This window comes from Cygnus olor, chromosome 2 (assembly GCF_009769625.2).
Source record: "Cygnus olor isolate bCygOlo1 chromosome 2, bCygOlo1.pri.v2, whole genome shotgun sequence".
Classification (NCBI taxonomy): Eukaryota; Metazoa; Chordata; class Aves; order Anseriformes; family Anatidae; genus Cygnus; species Cygnus olor.
In genome coordinates this window covers 29,485,287-29,501,561 of record NC_049170.1, presented here as the reverse complement: position 1 = coordinate 29,501,561, position 16,275 = coordinate 29,485,287, and the positions used below count along the sequence as shown (strand labels likewise).

The following is a 16,275-nucleotide window of genomic DNA, read 5'->3' as shown; positions in this document are numbered from 1 at the left end:
CTACTAAAACATCAATTCTAGTCAGATGGAAAAAAAAAAAAAAAAACAGAAGTGAATAGATCCATTTTGAAGCACTTTATTTGAAGAGTAAATTTTATTTAAAGGTCAGCTCTATCAACCAAGACATAATACTTGCGCTTACGAAGAAAAATGAGAACAGCAGAAAATCATACACTACACACAGGAGTGTGCACCACACACTAAACACACTTGGATACTTATAACGGCTTTGTTACAATCAGCAATACTTCTCTTTCATACAGAAAAGCATTCACTTAATATACTGAAGACAAAAAGCTATCCGAAATCAACTAGCTACCATGTTTAATTCCTCCCTCCCCCAGACTTCATCTCCGTATGGTGAAGAAAATGCAGCTTATCTTTGCTGAAGTTGTTTCATTCCTTCCTTTTCTTTGTACACTGTAGACCAGAGTAGGGCAGTCGACATCTGCACACGTTTGGAGCTATGCATTTTCCTCCATGCTGACAAGGTAGTTTACATACAGCTGAAATGAGACACCAGACACACAGTATGTCTTCTGCACAGCACAGGATCGTTTTTCTTCTTTGTCTCACTGTACTAGCAGAATTGTTCCCTGGAGACTACACAGGGACAGTATAAATAAAAGCATAATGGAAGAACCGAAAAGCAATGCCTCTCAATTTATGGCCTCGTGGCCTTCACTGGAATACAGCCACAGTACGGCTAGTCTTACTCATGCTCCATTCTCCTTTTAAAATACTATCATTTCCATTGCTCTTTAAGGTACAGACTATTTTTAGATGGATGCCTCCATGGGAGTGAGGGACCGATAAAAATTTCTGCTGAAACTTTTTTCAAGGCAGTTCTTGGATCTACCCATCCACGAGGAAACAGTTACCACATACTTGCTGCTGCTTACACATTGCCCTTGTGTTTCCCCACTCCTCTGAAAGAAGAACAGCAATGGGGAACCGAGCAGGCACAGCTTCAGTTGTCCCCCAGCTACACACCGGTTAAGGAAACAAATGAGAGGGCTTCAATCTGCTTATGAGTGCCTTTGCCAAGAGAGGTCAAACTGGGTAGAGATCTATGTAGTTCAGGCACAGTGATTATTCTGACATTAAGAACCTGAACATTTCCACCATTTTTCCTGGTGCAGGGAGTGGAACCAAGTATTTCAGAGTTTCTCTGCACGTCACGTACTTATCTTTTAATATCATGCTCTATCACAATTCACCATTGAATACAAAGAACAAGCATTTTCCTGATCAAATGGGAACGCTGAAGTATTTATTTGTTAATGTTTGTTTGACAATACACATATTGCAGAACTAATCCTAGCCAATTTGGACTCCCAGAGCCACACAAATATTTCATATGCAGGAGGACTTAATCCACAGACTTTGCACCCATCCAATCCAGATCAAAAGCAATGTTTAAGTGAGCTGTCTCTCAGTCTCCTAGAGAGCAAACAAAAAGCTTTCCTTTTTTCATCTTGGGATTATTGCCTTTAGCATCAGGGCAGAGCTGTTACTGGCATACAGGCCTACGCAGCTCTAGGTAGATTAAAGGTTTTACAATATTCATCTGCTTCTGTGAATCAAAATTTGGTAAAATGCAAGTGGTTGTTCAGCAGGAATGTCAGTCAGAACTAATCCTCATAGAAGGGTGAGCGAAAGCTGGCTGTAAAGAGCACCTGGAATTGATTCTCCCAATTTATCCCTGAAGCTCACTTCAAGCAAGTTAAACTTCTCCACAACCATAAAATTTAATGAAGCTTCTAGCCCATGTCAGTAGTGTTAGCATTTCTGTAATGGCCATTTTTAGTTCTTTAAACCGTGGTTTCAGTTTACAGAAAATATTTCAAATTTGGTGACAACCAAAACTGAATCTGAAGTTACTTGAAGTGGAAAAGCTCTGTCTTTCTGTGAAAAATGTGAAAAGCCACCTATTCCTTATGCATACACATAAGATCTCTAGTATGCAGAAAAACCTCTCATTTACTCTTCTAAAATACTTTTCTAGCAGCTTTGTTAGGCACTGAAGATTTAAACACTATATTGTATAAATCACACAAGTAGAGAAATGGATACAAGAAAAATGTCAGAAGTTATTTACCTAAGTGACATGCTCCACCAACCCATCCAGCTGGACAGCTACAAATCCCAGGAGCCACACAAGCTCCATTATTCCGACAACCTTGAGGACAAATTGCTAGAAAGAAAGAATGGGTAAGCCAGCAGGATTTATAAAACTGATATAAAAGAATCCTGACAGAATGAAATATTCAGGATGATACGAATCAAAATGGCAAAACACATTTTCTTCCAGGTCAGATGCTCAGCTGGTATTACTCTAAAGGCATTTCCAGGGCCACGGGAATGAAAAATAAATAAATAAATAAAAATACAAACACACTGTGTAAGATTTTTTGTTTAAATGTTGACAAATGTACACCTTAATGCAGAATCATTCGTGCTATTTTTTGGAAGACATACCAACGACGCAGGTCCCTCATTTCTGTTTCAGTGCAATGACATTTCCATGGTTATTAGCTTCTTAATTTTTTCAAAAATGCTTTTGTCACTGCACTTACATTTTCATCAACATTTTCTATATGTAAACACACAACGCACTACGTATGTCCCATGCCACGATAACGTCATCTCATCATCCTACTTCACAGCAAAGCAATGCAAGCATCTTAACTGAGATCTGAGTTTCTTCAACTTTTCTCCCAGGTGAAATACAGGGTTTAGTTTGGTTTAGGTTGTGTGTTTTTTTTAATATAAATCAAATTAGTAAGGCTTCTGCTCTTGAGAATGCAGTGATAAAAAAACTGGGACTTCTTCAACGATGTATCTAGCAAATTATTTTTGTTTTTACTGCTCTCTCATCAGAGTCCATCAGGGCTTGTTTACAGGGCTTAGGGACTGTCGGCATTTAAGCGGTACAGATGAAGCGTGTGAGTGTAAATACTCACCCTCTTGGCATCTTGATCCTGTCCAGCCAGAAGCACAAAGGCACTTCACAACCCCGTTGACAGAGATGCATTCCCCACCATTTTGACAGCCTCCTTCACAGCTTACTGCAGAAGGACAGCATACACACTACGTTTCAGGAGCAGCATAGGAAATTGAACAGATACCTTTAAACAGCTGGCCTACCATCGACTACTCGTTTTATCACTTCTGCAAAGACTAAGATTTTGACTGTTCATAGCAAGGCACAGCTCCATCAGAAGTTAGCAACGATGACGGAACCATGCCAATCCACCACCACGCAGTTAAAATTAAGCACGTGCATAAACGCTTGTTGAGCATTTAACCTGAGAGTACCAACTAACAAGTACGATTATGGTTATGGCACAAAATTGCGGTGCCTCCCCACCCTCAAATAACTGAACCGAATGTTCAGCTGCTACACCACCGTAACTACTGCCATGCACATTGTTATCGATCTAGCCAAATCACAGCTGGTAAGTCAGCAACACGTGGCCAAGAATTCACATATTTCCTTCCCTGAGCGTTCCTACACATAACAAGAGCAAGAAGAGAAGGGGATATTACTTTGACAAATAAACCTATGACTATAATGCAGCTGAGTGATGCTTTACCAAAGGTCAGCTAAGCAAGTCTCCTCATTTCAGAACTGTTCTACATGTCAAAGCCCTGAAGGGCTAATTAATGAAGCATTATTTATGCCAGACATATGACTGGTATCAACTGCATAGTGCACTATCATCTCTGAAATACGGCATAATCGCTGTTCCGTACAATCAAATGCATCCTTCCACAAGAATGAATGTAAATGTATACAGCACCTTCACTTTACGGGAGAAAAGCTTCTACCTTTCATTATAATGATGGACAGTCAGGACGCCTGCTTGATGCTTCCTAGGAAAAGCTTTAAATCCCTCTTCTACCACCAGTTTTGAGCATGAACTCAGCTAACAGATTTTTGGCACAAAGGCTGAATATGCAAGGGCCCACAAGTTTACTCTAGCACAGCTAGAAAAGCTCTTCAGAGCTTATTTTCGTATTTCTTTACCACACAGTGTAAGCTGACGTATTTAATAGCACACAGCTCTTCACAGCAGGTTTGCACATCCAGGCTCTGTAAGCCACAATACTGCACCTTACAGGTGACCACAAGCACATCCTTTGCCCCACAGGGAGAACACACAAAACACAAGCAGCACATTTGCTTGGATAGAGATCCAAGTCTAGCCTATGGTAACAACATAAACCAATTCCCTATTCTGCTTTTTCTGTTCATGTAGTATCTATCACGTTGCTTCCAATTCAGACTCTTCTGAGAAGGTCAAGTTTTCGCTTCCACATAGACCCTATCAACATATGCTTTCAGCTGTTTTTAAAGAAATAATATATATGTACACACATACACACACACACACACCCCCTATTGCTGGAAAACAAAACTGACCATGCTCCACTTCACCTCATTGCTGTCAATACTGTAAAATCTACTCAAAATGAATGGTAATTTCTCAATGCATTACACATTACTGTTATACAGATCTTCATTAGAAGACAGCTCCTTATCTTTCTCATTTGTCTATAACGTTAACAATTTTGACATTAAAGTGTTATCACTAGCATTTGAATTCCCATTCAACCTAGTTAACATCCCAGAGCTATGATTTAAGGTTCAGTAAACTTAGATGTCACCATGCTAGGTAAGCTCAGGTCACACTTTCTTCATGAAATACCAAAACCCCCACAGACAACCCAACAGCAGCAAGGCTTCAGAGAGCTGCAGAAGCCAGTCAAGTTCGTCCCCAAGTCCACATTAGGTTATGTTTCAAGTAAGCTCTGGTAGCTATTTAACATTAGGAAGGAAATACAGCAAATGCCCACGGAATAAACACCAAGAATAAGCAGAGAATCCAGCGAGGTGCTTCTGGCTGCTCCGACTGCAGTTAGAAAGAATGCTTAGCAAGTTCTTAGCATGGTGACAACAGCCAAACTAACTTAACAGTACCTCTTCATAGAGAACTCCTGGCAAGTTTTCAAGCGATACACAGAGCCTTTTCTGCCGAAAGAAAAACAAAGATTTCTTTTCCTTCACTCTGTTGGGATATCCTGCCTACTACGTTGTTTTCCCTTTAAACTGTTTTGAAGTTTGCTTCACCTTTTATCGCAGAGCTCAGGAGTTATACCAGTAGTCTGGTGAGTTCATAACAAAACAACGTTTTCTTGGATCACCTTTTCCAACCTGTGCATATATTCAGTAGGCTTCACAAAACCATAAAAATTGGTCTTTGTTACTCCTCATCTCTGCCATCTCCCCTTACCTATCAGCAGCACAACGCTACTTGTAACTTTAGCAGCTTGCCCTCAGCATTACTATCTTGCAGGTACATAAAAGTTTCAAACACCTAACACTGAAATACGTATCTATACAAATCATCTGATGAAATTAATTAGAAAAAAAAGTCTGCTCTACAGCTAAACAGCATTTAAAACACAAAATATTTACAAACACATAAACAATGCACTTACAAGGGAGAAAATTCTCTCAATTTCTCACAAGAAATTCTCAAACAAGAACAAATACATATACTCCACACTATTATCCTGCAAGCACACAGATCCTCTAGGATGTACATTTTTTGACAGTACAGTCAGAGGTCTAAGAAATTAAGGTCATTATTTCAAAGAGCATTAAGCCTGCACTTGAGAAGTCCCAAATCCATTTTGTCTGTTTTCAAACTTGGAGTGTTTCCAAGCTATCACTTGTTTGGGTTTTACTCACCCTTATGACAGTATCTACCCCCATAACCGGGTGGACATCTGCATTTTCCAGGCCTCAGACATTCCCCACCATTTTTGCATTTTGGATAACACGTGGCTGTAAGAAAGACAAACAAACCTTGGTGAAGCTTACCAAAGCTAATACTTAAGTACATGAGAAATGTGCATTATTTTAGCCTGTGAGTACTCAGTTTGTCTTCACATTTCCTAAGACACGTTTGCTCTGCCATCCCACACTGCCGATGAAAAAGTTTCCATGCACAGAGAGATAAGTCATCACTTCCTTCTTTGTCACTCTCTTATTTTTATTTTTTTTCCTCAGTTGGCCTCTCAAAGACCTGTCTGAAATGCCCATTTAGAAATCACCCAAGATGGATGTAACTTCTGTCATAACTAAATCATTTGTTGGGAGAAAAGCATCTGTGGCCATCCTAGATTCCACAACTCTTTCATTGCCAGCAGCTTGGATGTGTTGTTTAAGGCATGAATAAGAAGCTCAATTTTGCAAATCCTTGCTAGGATTTTCATAAATCATTCCTCAGCCACCTCTGGTTTCTGAGAAAACACACATTTATTCACACCCAAATTTTAGGAAGCTATGTGTTTCAGAGAGTCTGATCTGAATTACCTACAGGTGCGAGATGAGCTCTCTGCATGACTTTGCTTTGTCTTTTGACTGGATGAGTGAGAAGTCTTGACGAAGAGGAAAAAAGTAAGCACTGAGTAACACCACACTGCTTGGTGGCAACATCAGGGCAAAATCCAACTGAAGAATACATTAATATCTGCACAATGAATATTGCATGCAAATAAAGGATGCAGACACGTATGAAAAGAACATTCAGCACTCAGCACCACTTAACTGTTTTACTAGATGCTTTCAGTTCATTGGAAATGCCATAAATTAAAATATCTCCACCTCGGGAAAATTCTATTTCTCTGTTTTTTTTTTTTTTTTTTCCCCCAGTTTTATAAGGCTTATTTTATTTATGCTAAAAAACCATACTAACATCAGTATCAGAATACCACTGTGGAGTCACGTACAGAGCAAGAGAGCATCTTTGCCCCGACGACCTAACAGTTAAATCTGACACCACTTACATGAAGAAAACAGCAAGAGGGAAGAGCTGGTGTGCAACAGAAAGGAACCAGGAGAATAGCAATGAGATCCCAAAAGCACAGCTCTGTGTATTATGCAGTGCTGGAACCCTACACCACTATTCTCATCTGCTAACTATTACCATTTGGACAGGCAGATACTTTCCCATATGGTTGGACTAAAGGTTGGACTAGATGAACTTAGAGGTCTTTTCCAGCCTGAGTGATTCTATGTTTCTGTGTATTTATAGAATTTATAGAGCTGAAAGCTCTCCATAAGCCAAACACCTTTTAGAAGGCATTTCAATACTGAGCTGGGGTAGCGTGAAAGAACTTTGTCCTGAAATCTGCAGCCTACAAACTGCACATCTTCTCCTTATGCTCGTTTTACACTTTGCCAAAATATAAGCAACTGCTCTTTGACTTCCCAGAATAAGCAAGGCTGTATCTCCAATACACGGGAGGAATCTGATCTGCAGCTTCTCGCTAGAATAAAAGCTATGCTAAAAACACCCCGAAGTATTTTGCAATATCCCAGTGACCAGTGAGCTCTCAGGACAGGTAGAACCTGCCACCACAACATGCTTGCCTGGCATGTCACTGCAATCCCACGTGGAGCAAGAAGGCTAAGCAGTAAAACTCTTCTTCTGAGAAATCCACTCAACCAGAGAGAATTGCACTAGGAAGAGTCTTGCTCAAGTTTTTCCCTCTATTATGTCCATGTTTTGCAATTCCACAGGTTCGGTTATTTCACAGCCTATACTGAACAAGGATCTGTGCATGTTATTATATCCATTTAGCTTGCAACCACAAATTCCAGTTAGAGTTTGAAGACCATCTATTTAAAAGCAACGAAAAAATAACTTTTTTTTTCCTAACACTGGATTTTTTTTTTAAATGACAGATTTTCTCCTTTCCATCTGTATTTTCTCAACAGTCAGGGAAGACTAGAGACATCACAAGCACTTTTTTTTTTTTTTACCCCACTATTTCAAGACCATGGTATTAACATAAAAAACACAGCACAACCCCACAACCCCACCACGCACACAGAGTCAGATGGACATGTCCCATCTTTCATTTCTATGATTTCTGTGAGCAAGAAGAGGAAAATAAGAAGTTAACTCAGTGGGTTTTCTTGACAGAGCAAGGGATGAGGTCTCATTTCTTCACAGTTGTTTTCTCCATTGATGGCCTTATCGGAGCAAGCAGTGGTTCCCTTAACAATAGCAGATCGTTCACCACTCTAGCTCATAAATAAACCTGTGTCTCTGATGATCTTTCACACCTCCACTAAAGCCAAGCAGGGCTAGAGTCCAACATTTGTCTGGAAAAAGCTCTCACGGCACTGCTACTCATCCCCACTACGCAGTGTGTTACCGGGCACCATAACCCACCACCCGCTAACCCTGGTTCTCCATAAACCAGCGCTCCCCGAGTGACTGCAGTACGAGGTGAAATTTTCAGCACCTGTCACAGAAGTGGCTCAGGACGCTCCCTGACGCATCCCATTTCAAAGTTTAGAAGAATGACATTTTAGATGAAGTGCACTGAGAACTAGGAGAAATAAAGTACAAATTGCATTACCTCTTCCTACAGGACAAGACATAAGGCAACAGAGCTTCTCCTGATACTGAGTTGTAGCAATTATTAGCCACAGTACTCTAGAGTTCAACTTTTGAAGAAAACAATTAAAAATTGGGAACATTACACTAAACAGGGTTTAAATTGAAACTCTTCTCGCTAGCATTTTGTGCATTGAGCAACACTTTCAGAAATACTTCATCTCCCCTTGGAGACCAGCAGGAACAGACCTTTCCGTTCATCCCAACTTACCCACCACAGAAACGGGGTGTGCAAGCAACTCCGTAGGTAAGGTTATATCTAGGAAATAAGCTCCTGTATTTTTATGAGCATGGCGTGCTCTGAACAAACGGAGGACCCAGCAAACAACCTGCTTTCTACACACATTTTTACCTTTTCCTCAGCACTCATCTCACCCCACCCGGAAGCACCGCCTAACGTTGCTCAGGTCCAGACAGCCGTCAGCCCTCCAAAGGCATCACCCCTTGCCCAGGGGGGTTTACACTCAGAGAAAACGGCAAAGGGAAGGCGATGCGGAAGCTTATTCAACAAACAGGTATTTAAAGGCTCTTCAGACGATAAAGCGCGACCCGCTGACGGCACCACCATTTCACACCCAAGCGAGCCTCTTCACCCACCTGCTGACTGCCGGCTGCGCCCTCAGCACCGTTCCCCTCACCCTGCCTCCATCCACCCCACATCAGCCCCCTCCTGCCCCACACCCGAACCCCATCCCCACACCCGCACCCCGGCCCCATCCCGTTACCGTGCTGGCAGAGCTCGCCCTCGTAGCCCTTGGAGCAGAGGCAGGTGCCGTTGCCGAGGCACAGCCCACCGTGCAGGCAGCGGGGGCTGCAGGCCGCCGCCGGGCCCCAGCCCCAGGGCATGGCAGTCCCCCGGCCGGGCTGGGCACCGCCGCCGCCCCACAGCCCCCACAGGGCCAGCCACAGCACCAGCCGCCGGGGGACCCCCCCGCCGCCATCACCGCAGCCACCGCCGCCCCCGGCCCGCCGCGCCATGGCCCGGCAGCTCGCCGCCGGCCCGCTCCGCTCCGCCGCCCGCCGCTCCCGCTCACTCCCCTTTCTCCCCCCGCTCATGCACGCCCCCCTCGCTTTTCCCCCTGTCAGTTTTCTCCTCCTCCTCCTCACCCTTTCACCCGAGCCGGTCTCACACACCCCCGGCTGCCTGTGAGGGGCGCGGGGCGGAGGCTGGGCCCCGCAGCTGGGGAGCTAAGCGACCCCCCAAATAGTGCCGGGCCCGCTAGCACAGGGCTCCTTTGGCACCTCCTGGACTTCCTAAATGAGCAGGGATGAGGTCTTGCACCCCTACTCTTTGGGACAGTACAAGTGTAAAAACCCATGGCTTGATGAAATTCTTTCAAACCAGGGAGTGTTGTTAAAGCGGAGACCTGCCTGCAGAATGTCACCCAGTGCTCGTGAAGCTGGATGGCCAATGCTAAATCATAGAATCATTAAGGTTGGAAAAGACCTCCAAGATCATCTGGTCCAACCATCACCCTACTACCAATGTCACCCACTAAACCACGTCCCTAAGCACCAGGTCCAACCTTTCCTTGAACACCCCCAGGGATGGTGATTTCTCCACCTCCCTGGGCAACCCATCCCAATGCCTGACTCCTCTTTCTGAGAAGAAACGTCTCCTAATTCCCAACCTGAACCTCCCCAGCACAACTTGGGGCCATTCCCTCTAGTCCTATTACTAGTTACCTGTGAGAAGAGGCTGACCCCCAGCTCCCCACAGCTTCCTTTATATACCCATATTTTGAGAGAGATACACAGCCACCACATAAAGAGTTTAATGACTGAGCAGCTACCAGGTGGACTACGCTGTGTGCAGTTCAGGTGAGCCCATCTTACCATGAACCATGCCTTTTGTTGACCATTGCACCTGTTCTCAGGATGACATCTCTAAGTTGTCATCTCTAAGTTGTAGCCGCAGCTCTTGTAATATGACTGATCATCCTGCCTCTTCTAGACTACAAACCCTAGCTTCTACTCACTTTCATCTTGAAAGTCAATATCAGACGTGGATACTATGACAGCATTTGAAAGGGAATTTGAAGGAGAAAGAGGGCTGAGTTATTAAACTCACTGCCATTTTGCAGATGGAAAAACAGAAGGAAAATGACTTTCAAGCTACTTCCTCAACCAACATGCAGTCTCTGGGAATGTATTGTTTGGATAAAATTTTGTGGAAAAAAAAATCAAACAGCAATATTTCAAATATTTATCTTCAGTTGCAAGAACATGGGGGAAAAAATGATGAGAAAGTTGGTTTTTTTTCCCCTCCTTATTCCCATCTTTCATAAGCACGTCCTATCACTTTAAGTAATTCCCAGAGAAAGCAAATACTTTCAATGCCAAGATCAAGCCCAAGGGATTTTTTTCAGGGGAGCTTTATTGACTAATGGCAATAAAAGGATAGTAAAAACATTTATACAAATTGTGTACAGAAAAGTGAAATAAACCTCATGCATCTTGTAGAACTAGAGAAAAATAAACAAGCTTTACTTAACCAGTGAGATTTGACTTCCAACTAGTTTTGTGACTGGCATAAAACAGCATGACTTGTTGCCTAATAAGTGAGTTCACTTTAATTGGAAATTAAAGTTTGTGTAATTGCTTGATAGAATAAAAAGAAAAAAATATATATACTGTTTCTGTTGGAAAACTGGATTTCATCCCTGTACTTGGAACATACAGTTCCTAGAAGGATTAAAATATAAGGCAATTCTGTTGCTAATATAGTGCACTGTCTGGCTTTTTGCAAAAATTAAGGTGAGTGTAATATGATATTTACAAGACCGTATTTAGCTTTTCAAGGAACAAAGTGACATGTTAAATGATTAAACAAGAGAAGCCTGTAAGTACAATACTAAATAACTGCCTAAAATGGGCACAATTCTCCTCTTGCTTGTACCCAGGCAACCATAGCAACTTTTAGATGATACCAATACACATACAATTACATTCATCCTGTGCAGTGCAAAGTTGCAAACACCCCTTGGTGTAATGTTGATGCTGCAGGAAAAAAAAAAAAAAGTGATTTAATTGCTTGTTTATAAGTTAGCAAATTAACAGAATATGACATCTAGAATAAAAAAATGTCAAAATGCTGTTCATATTGCAGTTCCAGTTGTGTTGAGGAGAGCAGGGTCTCCTGTTTGTATACTGTTGTACACAGTTTGTACACTGTTCCCTCTTGAAAGCATGAGGGTAATTGGATTGTGCAGTTATAGCACTCTCGGTAAAATTACTTGCTAGAACTATATTGAGGAATAAATTCTTCCCAAAAGGAATAGCTTTGTTTATGCTAACCTCGCAACAGCAAAAAGATACAGAAAGAATGGAGACATTGACTCTGGGGTATATTGTTCTTTGGGTACATCACAATTTTACACTTCCTTGAGTTCTGCCAATAATTTTGACCATATTGAGTTCTTTACAGAATTATTTTTCTATTTTTGACTTTTCTCCATATGACAGTTTAGCGTGTAAGCGTGCATTTCTTATATCAATGCCTAGCAACAATTCATTCACACAGAATTCTTTTTGCGTTTTAATGAGTATTCTTCATTATGCATGTAGGGAGTCTGACTTTTAAAGTACTATTTATTTTCAATCCCATATCCCATCTACCCTATTCCAAAAAGATGACTTCTGATGGCTCAGATTAATTAAGAGCCTTCCCCCCAACTCCATTTTTCCGTCTTTTTTTCCCACCTCTCTCTCCAGGTTTCCTTTGAGGATCTTAAAATAATTAATACAAAAGAAAATAAATCGTATTTTGAAATATGGTAAGTACTCCTTCAGCAGAGCTAATTAAATGCAAAGATTATATTAAATAAGCTTGCCCAGGTTTTTCATTGAATGAAAGAAATTTGTTTAAACATTATCTTCTGTAGGAAGGATTAGGTTGCTTCACCATCTTTGTGCATCTAAATTCATCTCAGGGCTTATCAAATTTGCTGAGTGCATGTCTGCATTTTAAAGGGTTTGTGTCACGTTAACAGAGGCTCTCACTGAAAACAGAAATGTCACCATGTATCAGACATGTTTTATTCCTAGAAGCACAATCTGATTTAAAAAAAAAAAAGAAAAGATGGTTATTGAAGTTGCTAAGTAGAGTTCACATTTCACAGTTTTAGAACTGCAACATTTAGAGACTCATCTCTTGCTTATTTAAGCAGTAGAGGAAGGAGCATCTAAATCCTTCTGTTTTGATGTCTACCTGCATCATAGATAGCAATATTTAACTGCCTCTTCAGGGGCACTGCTCTCCAGTCTAGAGAATACAGGGATGAAATCAAACCTGCATTATAACCCAAGCTAAGGTCTTCAGCGACATGCTGCAGGAATGAGGATACTCATGTGGAGTTGGGATTCTGCTCCATGTAAGGCGAGGTAGGTACAAGGCTGGGCTCTCCCACAATTCCATGAGAACCCCACTTCTCACCATCCTAGAACACGCACATATCTCTTGCCTATTTTCAAGGACTTATTACATTGTATTAGCAGAGAACTTCACATTTTATTGGTCGGCCAGCCATGGTACAGCACAACTTGCTCTCAAAAGTACTGACTTGTAAGACAATGGTAAGCCTAGAAAGCAGGATATGAATTTTTAGAGGGTAATTGCACTGTGGTGCTACACAATAATAAAGCAGGATTAGTTTGTTAATTAAGTAGATTTACTGGGGTGGGAAGTAGTGTTAGGAGGTGTTATACAGCTAGCTACTTTCCCAGCACTGTGCAGTATGTGCAATTTCAAAGCACTGACACAATCACAGCTGAACTGTTACATCTGGACTCAGTGCTGTACTTAATTATTTCTAATAACGTGTCATCCAGATATACAGAGCTGGCACTTTGTATATCAGTATAGCATCACAATTAATATGCACATGTATAAGTACCTTTCAGCATAATTTGATCATCGTTCTATCATTTATAGACGAGCCATCAAGTAATGACACAGTTAAGTAGCAGTGTTCAAAGCTGTATCCCAACTCAAACCCCTGCCAGATCTTTCAGATAATAGCAACTTATGACCAACATCAGTCTTATTTGTTGACAGTTGGCATACTGGTCTGTCTCTCACTGCAATTGGGCCATGGAGGTATTTGAAAAATAAATACAAAAGCCAGTATAACTCTGCTGAAAGACAGACAATGATATATGAATTTATTTTCAAACATGCCCACGTATGAATTAGGTGAACAGAAGTTATATTTGTACAAGCATGCGCACGCACACCTCTTACTGGCATTTAAAATTAAGGGCCTGCATGGATTGCATGTAGATTATCTCCATTAGTGCATCTAGACCTCACTTCATGATATGAAGCCCTAATTTATCTCAAACAAATATATTCTTCCAAAGGATGCCAGCCCTTTACGAAACTTTTGAAACAATTATTAGAATAAGTAATTTTCTTCATGTAATGGCAAACTCGCTATATGTGATGTTTAACCAATAATAAGGCTGAAGTGTGCTGAAATCCTTGTTCACAGATTTATATTGTTTACGAGATAGAAACATGGAAGTGGTAATCTGTTAGCGAGGTATTTTAGAATGAACACTTCAATTGTTGTGATTAGTTATAAATCTCTCACACTGTCACCTTTTCTAGGCATTTCCAATTATAGTGAAGAATAAATTTGTGCCTGGAGACTCTGGGTATCCCCGAGCAATACATGAGTATTGTTAAAAGACCAGCCACGCTCAGTACAAACAGTTTAATACTTTTCCAATCTCTGTTTTGGGCAAGCCAAGGTCACTCCATCACTACTCCATTGTTTGAACTCTGGATGTAAATTACCTATCAGGAAAATAATTTATTTTTTTACCTGTTATATGTTTACTGAGCAAAAAATTCAAGGCTTGTCTCTTTCCCTTGCAAACAGCTCCACTTCCAACAAGGAATTAAGGTTACAGTTGAATTTAATTCCATCTCGTGGAGGTGTTTGGTGATGTCTAAGCTAAGACATCTTCCATTTCTACAAAGCAGTTAGGCCAGTGGCTCTTAATGTGATTTCACAAAGTGTTGTTTCAAAGTTGCAATTTTATAAAACAAGGCCCTAATCTTCTGCTGCCCATCACCTTGGTTAGTCGCTTCCACAAGGAAGGACCAAGTGCTTACACAAAGACCATCCCATTTTATTCCTTTTGAAAGCTGAGCCCAGTCTCACTGTAGTAAAGAATTTTCTGCTCATAGTTTAGGTCGTAAGATCAGCCCAGTTCTGTAAGTGTCCTAAGCACCACCTGAAAGGTGCCGAGCAAAGCACACACCCATCAGCTTCAGCGGAAACAAAATCTGTCTTTCATATATGGACATGACTCCTAAAGATCAAAGTCCAGATGAACTGAAACTCCTAGACATTTCATGCAGTTTCCTTTGGAGCCACACAGAAGTCTCCCCATTGTCTTCAACACTGTGGTATCAGGCCCTACATCCCAGCAGGGCATGATATTGCAAGGTGCCAAGTACCTTGAATTTTGACGTGGAGTTTAAAAGGCTCAGTATTTTATGAAGTCAAACGGAAATAGTCCTTTTTTAATATACTCTGCTGAGGTGCTGAAGTGAGCTCACAAGCAAATGAAAAGAATTTGATTTCCTCACTACTTGAGGGCTCTCAACCATGTCCCTCATAAATAAACAATTTTTTTGTTCACTGAATCTTATGTTTTGCCCTCAAAAAATTTTGGCATAATATCCAATGAAAAGAATAATTGAATAGCACTTGGTGTAACTACTGAGTATAACTTAGATACCACATCACTGAACACAGTACAAATACCAGGGACCTAATGTTCTGTAAATTAATTGAAGTGGAAAGCCCATATTCACAATTCCTCCTGATGAACTTGAGGAAAATCCTAAGAGTAAATACTAATTGAGACAGGTTTTTTCTCCTGCCCCACTATTGAGCAGTGAATCTTATATCGTTCCAGAAGTTAAATCTGTGCCTTACAGGATTCTGCTTTATACCCATCATCTGTCCACAGTAGGTATCAAATTTTATTAATCATTTGGTATTTATATAGCTATTATTGTACCATAATCCCTACACACTCTTATGCAGATGTAAGCCAAAGTAACACCACTCAAGCTGCCCCGGAGCAAAACCAGTGTCTGTGGAAGTATCCAGAGACTCATCCTCGGGTCATAAAGATATCACTTTGTCTGCCAGAAAAATGCTGCCAACTTTAGGGTGAATGTGCCTACTGTTCAACAGTGCTCAGCAACACAACCCAGCAATGTGGAACAGGAAATGAGTGAAAAAAGACCATGTCTAATTGATATTTAGATATGGTAGGATGTAATTACTCATGCTGGAATTCATTCAAAACATCAGCACTGTGAATGCTGCCTTATTAAAAACCAAAAAAAAAAAGTAAAAAAAAAAAAAAAAGTACAATCAGTTCTTTACTGTCCACAAACAGAGAAGACTTTAGTTTGGCAGCTGATGGTTAATAAATTTGGTTTAATACATGTTTTCATGGTTTTCATATCATTAAGTCGCAGTATCTTAATTCTACCTCTGAACAAATAAAGTGGTAACTCAGACAAATAGCAAATGATACTTAGAATCTTAGCAGCACTTGACAAGTTTAAAGTTCATTATCGATGTTGCCTGATTGTGCTAATTTTCACAGCACTCCTGAGGGACAGTTAAATAACACAACCTTTTTACAAATGCTGAGGCAATAGAAAGTTGTTAGGAAACTCCCATTTAGAACTAACAGCAAAGCTGGGATATATGTGGTATTATTTGTTTGTTTTAGACGTGCTGACATGATTTGAAACTTG

General features: G+C 40.9%; 1 protein-coding gene across 1 annotated transcript; it reads right to left on the bottom strand.

Annotated features, from left to right (window-relative positions):
• Positions 1-82: 82 nt before the first annotated feature.
• LOC121064575 (von Willebrand factor D and EGF domain-containing protein-like) lies at positions 83-9,461 on the bottom strand. The gene is made up of 5 exons (XM_040546254.1): positions 9,209-9,461; positions 5,762-5,857; positions 2,967-3,071; positions 2,102-2,197; positions 83-506 (listed from the first exon to the last, which is right to left on the bottom strand). The coding sequence occupies exons 1-5, from the start codon at positions 9,459-9,461 to the stop codon at positions 397-399; spliced, it is 660 nt and encodes a 219-aa protein (XP_040402188.1). The 3' UTR covers positions 83-396.
• Positions 9,462-16,275: the final 6,814 nt, after the last annotated feature.

Excerpts from the sequence above, each read along its gene's own strand:
- LOC121064575 (XM_040546254.1), bottom strand. The coding sequence starts at position 9,461 with ATGGCGCGGCGGGCCGGGGGCGGCGGTGGCTGCGGTGATGGCGGCGGG. Across the intron at positions 5,858-9,208 it reads GGGCGAGCTCTGCCAGCACG|CCACGTGTTATCCAAAATGC; the intron begins GTAACGGGATGG and ends TCTTTCTTACAG. Across the intron at positions 2,198-2,966 it reads AGGATCAAGATGCCAAGAGG|CAATTTGTCCTCAAGGTTGT; the intron begins GTGAGTATTTAC and ends CTTTCTTTCTAG.